The sequence below is a fragment of the Martes martes genome, assembly GCF_963455335.1.
Source record: "Martes martes genome assembly, chromosome: 16".
Taxonomy (NCBI): Eukaryota; Metazoa; Chordata; class Mammalia; order Carnivora; family Mustelidae; genus Martes; species Martes martes.
Genome location: NC_137904.1, coordinates 24551844 through 24564398, shown reverse-complemented (window position 1 = coordinate 24564398; position 12555 = coordinate 24551844). Strand labels below are relative to the sequence as shown.

The 12555-nt window shown below is 40.1% G+C and overlaps 1 protein-coding gene across 1 annotated transcript in view; it reads right to left on the bottom strand.

Moving 5' to 3' along the window:
- Nucleotides 1–305: 305 nt before the first annotated feature.
- The window catches only part of NF1 (neurofibromin 1), a 261002-nt gene continuing 248752 nt past the window's right edge, over nt 306–12555 (bottom strand). Inside the window, exon 58 of the mRNA XM_080825306.1 lies at nt 306–3936. Within this exon, the coding sequence (XP_080681432.1) occupies nt 3794–3936 (143 nt within the window). The 3' untranslated portion in view covers nt 306–3793. The remainder of the gene's footprint in view (nt 3937–12555) is intronic.

The following is a 12555-nucleotide window of genomic DNA, read 5'->3' as shown; positions in this document are numbered from 1 at the left end:
TGTTGGGCTGGTCTCATCAGTTTGATTATTTTCAGTCCAGCCAGGGACCCAAAGAGGCTTGAGGAAAACTCTTTCCTCCCCTACACATTTCACCAAAATTATTTTACTTTTTGTTTTGAGAGGTTCTGGAAATAGAAAGGTCTTTCCCATGGAGGGTTTAGGAGAGGGAGGCAAACCCAAGGTATCCTTAAAAGGAAGGAAATGGCCTTGATGTTTCAAAAGATCAGGGAGAAGTTGGGGGGAGGGGGAGAAGTGAGAAATCAGAGCTGAGGCATGTGAAGAAATTAAACAACTCCCCACATCTTAGAGCAGATTGAATTTACATTTTACTTAAAAAAAGGGGGGGGCGGAGTACATACACAGGGAGGGAGATGGGGTGGGGAACAACAGTGATCTGAGATGGAGTTCTACAATTTTCCCCTACAATGATCGGTTCTGACTATTGGGCAGTATCTCTCCTGCTGGCGTACAGTATTAACAAGGTTGTAGACGAGGGAACTGCCAGAGTCTAGGCCCAGATGGAAAGGAGAGGAAGTTATCATATACAATGTAAGTTTACAATACACAGCATTTTCTTTAAATGATGTGACGCAGTTGCAAGAAGAAGTTAACAATACTAACACGAGAATAACCAAGTTTTTGTTATCCATGTACAGCAACTAACTGCTTTACAAAAAAGCAAAATAATACAATATATCATCACATGTATTTACAGTGTAGTAAATATACTTTTCTGTCAAATTTTACACAAACTATTTACAGGTGAATATACTGCTTTAAAAAAAATTGTGTGGCTGACACGAAGAGTGAATTTTTGTATAAGTCCATTGCATAACATTGAATAAGACATGCCTCATTATGCCTGGAGGGTTGGGAAGGGTGTAAAACAAAACGAGAAAACAAACAAAAAGGCCCAAACAAACTAAAAAACTCTAAAACCCACTAAGCAGGGAGGGAGGGCTACCAGCTTCTGCCCTGTGGGGGTGGCAGCTGACCGCTCACCGTAGGGTCCTCAGCACTGGGCTCAGGACTGGCCCAGGGCTGGCATTCAGCAATGAACATGCTGGTTGAGTGGATGAAGGATAGAGCTTTGCTGCTTTCCCCCAAAGCCAGTGACCTGTGTTTTCAGCATAAGCAAACAAGGACTGGGACTGGAGCAGTGATAAAACAGGTGGGTTATGCACAGTGAAAACGTGATGAGTTGATAATGTTTGCCTCTTAAAAAAAAAAACAAAACCCAAACAAATGACTTCTAATGTTCTGTATAGAACTTAAATCAGATTATAATGGAAAATCTGCCCTGAACTGCAGGTTTTTCATGCAGATAATGGTACGAGGCCTAAGAGTGTTTCATTTCTCAGGGGAAGCATACTGGTGAGACTTAGCTCATGTTCATTTTAGTTACTTGGAAAGCTAGATTTTCCTCAAAAGTCGGAAGTTCTCTAAACAAGGTAAATTTTAAACCTTAGTAGGTTTTCAGATTTCCAGAAGTATTTTCAGTTCAAAGAAGGCTCAAATTTGATTTGTGCAACGCTGATCATTTCATGAGGTACTTCAAGTGAATTCATTCCATTCATTACACTAGAGGGAGATAACGAATAAATTTAAGAAATAGCATACCCTTGGAGAACTTGTTATGGAAACACTATTTTTTTTTTAAACAAAACCTTTGGCAGTTTCTCTATTTTGACGGGAGAAGCAAAATAGCATAACACCCACCAACATGCACCAAACCAACCAACAAAGAGGAAAAACATGGAACCACAATGATTAAAGGCTCATATCTGCCTTTTATTCCAGGATCCAAGAAGTTGCGGTACCTTCCCAGAAGCACTGGGTTGCGGGAAAACCAAGACTATTGCCGCTTGGCATCAGGATGTTAAGCATCTATTTCTAAACTCAGTTCTCATCTCAGCAGTTTTATAGTCCTAGCTGCTCTGTTACTATGAACATTCTACTCTAATGCAGCCTCTACAATAGTTAAAAACGAAAAGTTCAGTTAATTGCACCTGTCTTCAATATTGTCCAACAATTCTACGTCAAAATAACTATTAATACTAAAGTTTTTTCCTTTTATTTTGGCAAATGGTTCTTGCTTTTCCCAGACTGTAAACAAATTAAAAAAATTAAATTCTTGTTATTTCTGAATATCAAAAGCAATTTTATTTACATTAACATATTACATTATTACTGTGGATAAATGTGAAATGTGTTATATTATTAAAATCAGAACACTTCATTGTACCATTATTTATTGATTTAGCTGTGGAATTTAATTTACTGAAATCCACTCATGAAACAGCACTACAGGAAGCTCCCCCTCCCCTAGGTGTCTTTTCCCCTCCCAAAGCCATTACATCGTAACATATAAAGGGAACCTGGGAGTAGGGGGATATCTTTTTGTAATAAATATGGTTTAGATCTAAATTGGAACATCCAGATACTACTACTATGTTCACTGAAGTCAAATCATTTTGCATACTGCAGGTACCACAAAAAAACTGGATCTGCATTACTGTGGAAATTCCAACACCAGGATAATCCATACCGTTCAGTATAGCAGCAACTCTTAAGGTCCCCTACTGTCATCCTAATGCAGGCTGACCAGTCCTTTCACAGTGATTAAATGCAATTCTATCATATAGAACCCAAATGTTTTGCTAAAGAGATTCCTGATTTTTTGGAGGGGAGGGGGAAGATTACAAGACACTTAAAATACATGTTATCAAAGAAATTTTTGATAATATACACTATACTCTGTTTCTGGGAAAATTATTAAACAAAATAAAAGCATCAGCTACTCTAAAAGTCACGTACCATTTCATTTTGCTATGGAGCTAATGCAAACATCTATGAAAATTACCTTCAAGGAACAATTTTCAATACTTTGTTCACTGATTACCCTGCTTAGAATTATTTAGGAAAGAAGAGAAGGAGCGGGGAAACATATAGTTACTATACTTAGTATAGTTTTGGCTTATAAAAACAAAAAACAACAACTTTTAGTGTATTTAAAGATTAAAAGATAATCAACGGAGGAAAAAAATAAACTAGTTTGGATGACTGAGTTTGGATAAGGCTTCAGAACCCATCGCTTTAATTCGGTAATGTTAAGATAAATGTGGTTATGCTTATTTTCCTGTAATTATTGCTAATACTCAAGTGTTAGTACTCTTAAGAACTCATTACAAAATACTAAATCCCTCCATCCCCCCACCCCCCGAAGTACCTTGCCTGTGGCTTTATGGTGCGAAGTCACTGAGGTGTGACCTCTATGGTTCCTTCAGTTGTGTAAGGTAAAAAAAAGTCCACAGCTAAAAGATTAAACATACTGGGGTTACAGTATTATTTCTCCCATAAACTTCTATCTTGAAAAGTGTGTAAATAAGACTAACACTTTACTTTGTATGATGAAGAAGGGGAAACAGAGAAGGCAGAGAGCTCTGTGCAAATGGCTTTCATAGCTGGCCAGTGGTAGCAAGTATTCGAGAATCCATCCTGTCTCACAATTGGGATGTTCTCAGTTCAAGCGTCCTGACCTCCCACTTTCTTTGCAGTTGTTCTGAACACCTGCTTAAACCAGACACACCAAAAGTAGAAGGAAAACAAAGTCAAAGAAAAAGCAGCATTAAATTTAGGCAATGCTTCCAAGAGTTGATCATCTGGCAACATGGCAGACGTGGGCGGGCTCATTAAAGACATGAAGTGCAGCATCACAGCACGGTGGTGAAGGGGTCACTAGTGACGAGCCCGTGTGAGTTAAGTCTGTTTGAAAAAGGAAAGAAAGAAAGCTTCACACGATCTTCTTAATGCTATTACGTTTGAAACTGCCAGCACTTCTTTGCTTCTGCACTTGGCTTGCGGATCCGTGGCGAGTTCGTCCACTGTTACAGTGCCCAGTGGTGGGGGAGAGTTCAACGTTCTCCTTGTCGATTCCTGGAGAGAAGCAGAGCAGCTAGTTACTCCCCCTCCTCTGCCGTCAAGCTCCAGGCCTGAATCTCATGGTGTGGGTAGGATACAACCTGGCCAATTGTTTTTGCATATTTTAATAGTCAACCGCTAGGATGTTTACAAAGACCCTGCCACACAGAAAACATCACATTTTGTTAAGCAAAATTTGCTATCATAGCAGAAAAACAGCGTAAGGAAAAAAAAACCAATAACAACCGAGAAGTTGCCAGGGAAAGCTAGAGGCAGGCAGGCTTGAGCTGAATGAAGGCTAGCAGCCACCAGGAAGATTAGGGCTCCTTCCTCCACATCATACCAGAAGCTTCCAGCAGAGGTCAGCTTCTAGCCACATACCCTTACTGGTGTTTCTACACAGAATATACTCTCTAGTTGCAGAACTTACTGAAATTTGTCACTTCAAAGAAAGGAAGATACTTTCTTCTTTTTTTTAATCATAGTGCCTCTCCCAAAGGAACTCCGATATTTACTGAGAAAATAATATAGGCCATAAGTTATACCGCAGACTCTTCCTTTAAAGTTTTCAACTATGGCAAATCCCTTCGTGTTCTGCACCTAAAACAGATGCCATTCATTTCTTTCATGGAGGAGACTTAACCTCCAAAAATTGGGCCCTACCGTGAATTCTAGAAGCTGTCCAAGCAGCAACTGCATAAAAGTAACCAGAAGCAAAAAAATAAAGAAAAAAAAAAAACACAAGATATTTTTGCCCATTCCATTAGTAAAGATTGCAAATTAGATAGGTAACAGAATAATGGTTACTGAGGACCGCAGTGACTGGAAGGGGGTAGGCAGGTGGTTTCTTGGGGTGCTGGTAATGTTCAGTTTCTTGATCTGTATACTTTCCTGTCTGTTACACTTCAATAAAATTTACCAAAATAATCAGTGGTTATATCCATCTGTGGCATAACTTGGGGGAGAGCAGAAAGCTGGACAGCATTTTAGCAATTTATATCAAAATGGAAAGTACTGCTTGATATTTACTGAAATTTACTGATATTCACTTGATTATTTACAGAAAGATGACCATAATTTTGAAGTAAGGAAAAAAAATTTCTCACAGAAAAAAAAAAGGGTGGGACAACAGCTGCCAAATTTGTTACTTCTGGAAGGTGTTAATTCAGGTAATTTTTACTTTATTTCTACCATACCATTTGAATTTTAAAATATAAATGAAATCTGAGAGAGGAAAAATACTTGTTTTTGGACAAAGCACCATTTCAAGTCAAAAAGTATTCATGTTATAGAAAATGGACGTATATCCACACATGTGCCTTGTGGCTCCTGAGCAGGAAACGGATTCGTGATGATCTTCCTGGAGCCACACATCATTTAGATGCAGACTTGTGTTCAATTCAGAGTGTGAGGCATCTGGAGGCACGTGGCCAGATTTCCAGAGGCTTAATAACGGTTTGCTGTCTGGAACTTATCAGAGGAACACGGGGTATTTGTTAGTGCTTTTTTATGAAAAAGTGCACTGGGCAAGGGGTCTGCATGCAGCTCAAGGACATCCGCCACCCCCCTCGGGGAGCCATACACAGTGGACCGGCATCTCAAATCTGCTCTATTCCAATCATATATGTGGAAAGATGAATGGAAGAAAGGATACCACAATGTCCACAGAAGTTTCTGGCTAACAGAATTCTGGATGATTTTTATTCTCTTCTGTCTATGTATCTGCATCTTCTCCAGAGTGAATTTTTAAGAAAAGTAACAAAATTGACAGGAGGCTGCTTGTCACCTTCAGCCTGCCTGAACTCTGCGGTGCATGTCTGTGCAGGCTCTCTCTGGTGCCTTGCCTATCTCCACAAGATAAATTCGACCCATGTTTTCCTCATCTCCATTTCCTTCAGGATGTACTCCGCTGTGTCCTGCCAGAGCTCCCATCTCCCCCTCTCTCTCCCTGCTTCTAGATGGCATTTACATGTCTTACATTCTGCCCCTGCTACCACAGCTTGTGTATGTGTCTTATTTCCTCTATGAGAGTAAAAGCACCTAGAAAAGCAAAGATCGTTTATTACTCATTTTCATTTTTTGGTAAGATTTAGTTGGTATCTTTTTCAGTAAATATTGGTTGAACTGAATGCTTCCATTTTTAAATATGATCATTGTTGTAATTCAGAGCCCAAAAGCATGCAGCCCCTGGTGCCACATTTTGAGTGGAAAAGAAAAGAAAAATATTGTTTTTTAGCTTCCTCCATTTAAAATTATCATGAACTTAGTGCATCTGACTTTCCATTTCCTTAAATCTGCTTGTGGCCTACAAGTTCAAGTCCACAGTTCCTAATGTGGATTCTTATCCTTCACAGAAAATAAGATTCAGGCAAAGCTAGGATTTAAAAAAACAAGGGTTTGAAACAACTAGGAGACAGCTGTCAGGAGGAGCCCAGTGTGGCCCACCACGAGGAGGGACTGTGGCTCTCTGCCTTCAATCTGCCACCCTGGGGCTTGTTCTTGTATGCCCACCTGTGACACGGCCTTGCTACCACGAGATTCAGCTCACTCCAGGGAGAAAGCAGTCATTACGCTGCAAGGTGGCAATGCTTTTATTTGAGGACAAGGGCCTGCTGCCCATTGATATTCTTAAGAATCAAAGTTACAGAAGTTGGGGTCACACAGATTAAGTCACTAGGGTGAAGCTAAGGATATTCTATTTTCTGTTAAGCAATTGACCTTCAGACCTCTAAATAAAATTTTTAAAACCTTATTTATTCCTGTTAAATGTTAAAGATAGAAAGCAAGGTATAAAGTCTTACACATATGAGGGTCTCTAACTAGGTAAAAAAAAAAAAAAAAGACAAGAGAAGAAGATGTACTAAAATGTTAACGAACAGTGATTATCTTAGAGTGGTGGGATCGTGGATGATTTTTTCCTTCTATCCTTTTTAATTTTCTAATTGTTTTCCTATTGAGCATGTCGTTCCTTTTGGTAAAAAATGTTTAAGTGTCACCGACTTAGTCCCATCACTCATAGCCAAAAGCTTCCATGCTATGTGAGAGGCTGACATCCTACTTCCACTCTCAAATTAATTTTCATCTCAACTCTTACTTTTGTGTGTGTGTTTTCTTCTCATTCAGTGACCCAACTCTATAAACCACACACAGGTAAATGTGGTAAAACTGATTCCCAACTTCATAGCAAAGCTGTATTACCTTAAAGATCAAAGGAGAAGCTGACATATACACTGTGGAGGGTCATTTTTAAGAAAAAAATCAATTAAAGTACATTATATTTATACAAAGCTACAGCATTTTGGAGAAGCCAAGTTAGTAAGAAGCAGCAATCATAGTGCCCAGTTCTGACATTTCTGTTTCCAAGCATAATTAGCATGTTTGAGAATTTTGGCAGCAGCCTATCTTTCTGCCTTCTATAGTGAAGTCTGCTCTTAGCATTCCATAGGAAGAACTCTCAGATGGTCAGCCAGACTGCTGAAATGCAGGCAGAATCCACCCTGCACTGGTACGGGCTGTAATTTAAATTAGGAAGCAGACTCTGGTGTCACCTCTCTGAGGCTTTGCACTCTGTTCTCTCTTAGGCCCCTAAGTATTGGCTCACCCTTCTGACCCTCAGTGGGCACAAAAGCAAAAAACCCCCAGGAGGTGATGGAAACCCCAAAACTACCACCTGAATGAAACAAAGGTAAAAACTTCCGTGGTCCTGACTTCCTAGTTTAAGTTCTCCCACAGACAGGCTGTGGTCAAATGTGCAGCCAAGTTACAAACACGCAGGACAGAAGAAGCCGAAATTCTATGCAGCAGTGCATGAAGAAGCACTATGCTTCAGTGAATTGTGGTGGTTCCTGATAAAGATGAAATCCTAAATAAAAGGTGTTATTGGCCAGAATTTAGTAAATCAAGTGGGAAAAATGATTAGAGTGCATGATCGTTAACTGAAGTTGTACGTCTATCTCCTCTGCTCGAACATGAGTTCCTTGAAGGCAGGTATCAGGGTTTATTTATTTTGACAGCTGGGGATAGATCCAGCCTGACGAATAATAAAACACTTCATTTAAAAAATTCACCTAAATTTTAAGCGCCAAAATGGCTTTCCCAAACTGGAACCTCATAGTTTCATGAAATAATAAAAGGATGGAATCCCTTTCAGTTCTTGAGAAGCTGAAGAAAAAGGGGTTAGGCGATTTGTGAGAAGTCACACCCCAAAAATAAAAGACGAATAACTCGCATTCACACCACCTGCACAGGAGGGCTGGGCAGGTTAGCTGACTCTGCGCTGCTTAGTTGATTACATCTATGCTATGGCAAACCTGTCAGAAAAATCTTATGGCGTATATGAGAGGCAAACATATCAGCGGGCTCGTTTGTTTCATACAATGATGCAAACATGTCAGAAGACCCAGGTCCAAGTCTTGGTGGGATCAGACCCTAATCGGTTTTAGTTCTCAATCTGTCAATTAAGGATAAGAGTAGATGTGCCTATTTCAAAGGGTTGTTAGAACACTCAGATAAGATCATCCATGTGAAGACTTTCTGCACACAGATAAAATAATTCTACACAAATCAAGATGCTCCTAATGCCTGAAATTAAAGACCAAGTGACGTACTGAAAGGAGTATTAGAACGAATGCACAGTACTTGAATTTCACACTAGAATGTGTACCTAAGTTAATGTGAACCAGCACAAAATATAATAAATCATAAAAGAAAAGGTAACTATAGGGGCGCCTGGGTGGCTCAGTGGATTAAAGCCTCTGCCTTTGGCTCAGGTTATGATCCCAGGGTCCTGGGATCTAGCCCCGCATCGGGCTCTCTGCTCAGCGGGGAGCCTGCTTCCTCCTCTCTCTGTCTCTGCCTGCCTCTCTGCCTACTTGTCTGTCAAATAAATAAATAAAATCTTTAAAAAAAAAGAGAAAAGGTAACTATAGCTTATTCTTACGGGACAGTAAATACCTTCATGAAGACATGTTAAATATGTGTTTAGAAATATTTGTATTTTAAGCTAGATATACAAAACTATAAGAATTAACAAAACTTTTAATGTACTTTCATCAGTTGCCAATACTTCTTTTTGTATTTGGCCTAATCTTTTTGTATAATAGTTACAGAAGAGTAAAAGAAGACAAGGCAATTTTTATAAATTAGATAGAAGTGCATCACATTTTCTTCTTCTTAGTCCTTAGAGCTAATTAAAGACCATATTCCCTTTTTAAAATATAGATGATAAGAGTACACAGCCAGCTTTAATTTCTAAGGAAGTACTGGGATTGGATTTATACTGGGGGAAGACAAGTATTTCCTAAGCTAAAAACTCTTCCTCAAACCACATACCCTGCTTTCTCTATTAATTCTCCCTGGGGTTTCCTGTTCACCAGCCTGTGTTTGCCTGGGGCTGGGACCGCATGTTCTGTGTTCACGGGGGAGTGGTAGCAGCTCGTTCATGGACACAGGATGCACAGCCCTGCAGGGTCAGTGAGCACCAGACCTTAAAGCAGTGGTTTTACAAGTGCCTCAGGTGCTAAGCCAAACGGTGCTGACAGGGCTCAGTGAATGAAGTCTCATGCCACGTGCCCGGGATGAACGCAGGGGAAGCGGCATGTCGTGCAGAGATGGCGGAAGGAAAGAGTACCTTGATGAGGAAACAGCCGCATGAAAACTGCCGACTTAGAACAAGGCAGAGAAGCTTCACAGACACAGAATGGAAGGAAAGACAAAAGTGAGTGATGTCCACAAGGCTTTTTGAAAGGGTGAAATACGAGTAGATATTGGACAATTGTTATGTTCCATGGTTTTCAGAAACAATCTTTTGAATTCTTGAACTCTGACCATTAATTTCCTAAATATCACACTCTGTAAATAAATGTTAGGACTTACAATTTTATAGATAGATGTGTTTTTACCACCTTCTTTGGAATGAAAAATTTGAAGTCAAGAATTAAACTAAAAAAATGAAATGAAAAATTAGCAGAAATTACACCAAGCAATTGCTCAGTGTAAAATTATTTTTCTCCCTTAAATCCAGGGTAATAATAACACGGAAAAAGATGGGAAAGAAAGAAAATGCCAAATAAAGGTCTGGGGATACCATATGCAGTGGCCAAAAACATTAAAATTGTTTCAGGGATTTTAAGTAGTCTCGAAAGAAGAGGCCTTAAGTGTCTTCTAAGAGGGAGACATTTGAAACCTGGTGAACCTATCAGGAATGTTACTGACTCAGGGCTCAGCCTCCCCGTAGAGAAACGGTGCTGACACCCTGTCCGTGTGCACACAGCTGTCAGCACTCTGTGCTGATCACCCAGCTGCCCAGGGGGAAGGTCTACATTTAAGAAGCTAAGTGACGGAGTAACTGACAGGCTTGGACACGGCCCCAAATAAAGTGGAAGAGGTGAATTAAAACAACAATAACCCTCAACTGAACAGGTTTTTTGCTCTAAAAAATTCATCCTCCAACACACAGTAAAATAAGCTGATCAAAGGCGGGGTGGGGGGAGGATTTTTTTTCCCTAGTAAAAAACATTTAAAATAGACCACATGGCTGTTTTGTTCAAAAAATTATAACACACATCTTTTATATGTGTGTTTTATAACCTCACATTTTTTTGAGGTAAAAAATACGTTATTAAAGTTTTGCCATAACTATTACCTGTGTCTTCCAAACAAATGTCCCTTTGATCCATCAGAATACTCTGTAGTACAAAGTACAACATAACATGCCCCATGAGAGAGGTCAAAATGACTATTTCTGTGTACATTTCACCCTCTTACCCTGACATCCACCTGAGGGCAGGTATTATGAGCTACTAGCTACCCCCTTCCATAGGTCTAAAAAGAGTTCCTTGCATGTAGTAAACAATGAATCTCTGTAGGATTAAGTATCTGGGATTCTGGTTATTTTCTACTGAGCACTGTAGTAGTGATCTTGCACTTAAAATCAAAGAACTTGCACACATGTAGAATTTGTTAGAAGGAAGTAAAAACTTGAGCTCAAAACCCAATACTGAGACCCACAGGCAAAAACTGTCAAGTCTTTGGTGACCAGGGTCTTTCCCGTCTTTAAGTGGCCAAGATTATCTAGTATACATCTACAAAATGGGTCCTCAGATGTTTACTAATTAAATTACAGTGTGAAAAACATTAGGAGACCCTGGCAGAGTGTAAATTAAAATTTAATACATTGGAAGCGGATCTACTTAATTTCCTAATGGGTACTTAGTCCATATAATTCCATCTGGATTTCTATTTCTAGTATAATTGGTCTTCAACATGTAAAGAGGATGGAGGGAGACTGCACTTGAGAAGGTTATAAAGCATTCAAAACTATGGCTTTAAAAAGGCTTTTTTGCTCATTACCTAAGAAGACCACTCATGACTTGGCCTTAAGCAAGAGAGAGCCCCATACACACAGCATTTTTAAGTGAATAGCTTGGTTTTTCTAGCTCTAAATCTGGTTCTTCCATTTATGTCCAGCTCAGCCACACTGGACCTAACAGGGGACCACAAAATCAGTTTGGAATATCTTGTATGTCAGAGGGTAAATTTTATGGATTCTTTTCAGGGCTCTCTTAGTGACATTTGGGAAAATCTGAAGAGGCAGAGTTTTATGTTCATTTGGCTAAAAAGTTTAAATAAATTTACATGCACTGAACTCCACTGATGCCAAGTTCAATTTCAAGTAGGGAGGGAGTCAGAAGACAGTCATTTACACATTTTAAAATATAGATTTAGTGGGGCGCCTGGGTGGCTCAGTGGGTTAAGCATCTGCCTTTGGCTCAGGTTGTGATCTCAGGGACCTGGGATCGAGCCCCACATTGGGCTCCCTGCTCAGCGGGGAGTCTGCTTCTCTCTCTCTCTCCCCCTCTGCCCCTCCCCCTGCTCATGCGCTCTTTCTCAAATAAATGAAACTTAAAAAAAATACAGATTTAGAAAACAATCCTCTTTGTGCTAAGGGGATAGACAAGTGAGCTATGATAGTTTGTCAGGAAGAATGGATTTTCAGAGACAATTGCTTTATGTAGTGACCAACACTTTCTCAGAAGCTGGTGGCTGATGAATTACCACCCCCCCCCCCCCGAAAATAAGGTAATACATTATTTAGGTAAGGTTTAATGCCTGGGAGTGGGAGGGAGTTCATGAATCTTATCTAGCTCATTTGACAGTGAGAATGCTGGCTGGTGACCAAAAAGAAAACACAGCTTAGTGGCTGATCCTGCTAAGTACCAAAGATCTAGAAAGTAGAGGCTTGCACTGACAAGGAAATTCTACAGCAGAGTGGAGCTCCATGCAGATCAGTGACTTTTGCCTCTTGACATAGGGCAACAGAACTTTCACTTGCTTAAAGCTCAGGAGACTGGGCGCAGAGTAATGTTGGGTAATTTGACGACAAGCCACATCTGTGGCTCCACTTCAGGGAGTGACATGAAATTTCTTTTTTTTTTTTTTTTAAAGATTTAATTTATTTATTGAGAGAGAGAGAATGTGTGAGTGAGAGAGAAAGCACAAGCTGGGGGGTGGGTTGGGGTGTAGGGGGCACAGAAAGAGGGAGAAGCAGATTCCCTGTTGAGGAAGGAGCTGGACACAGGGCTCGAGCCCAGGACCCCAGGATCAAGACCTGAGCCAGAGGCAGCTGCTTAGTGG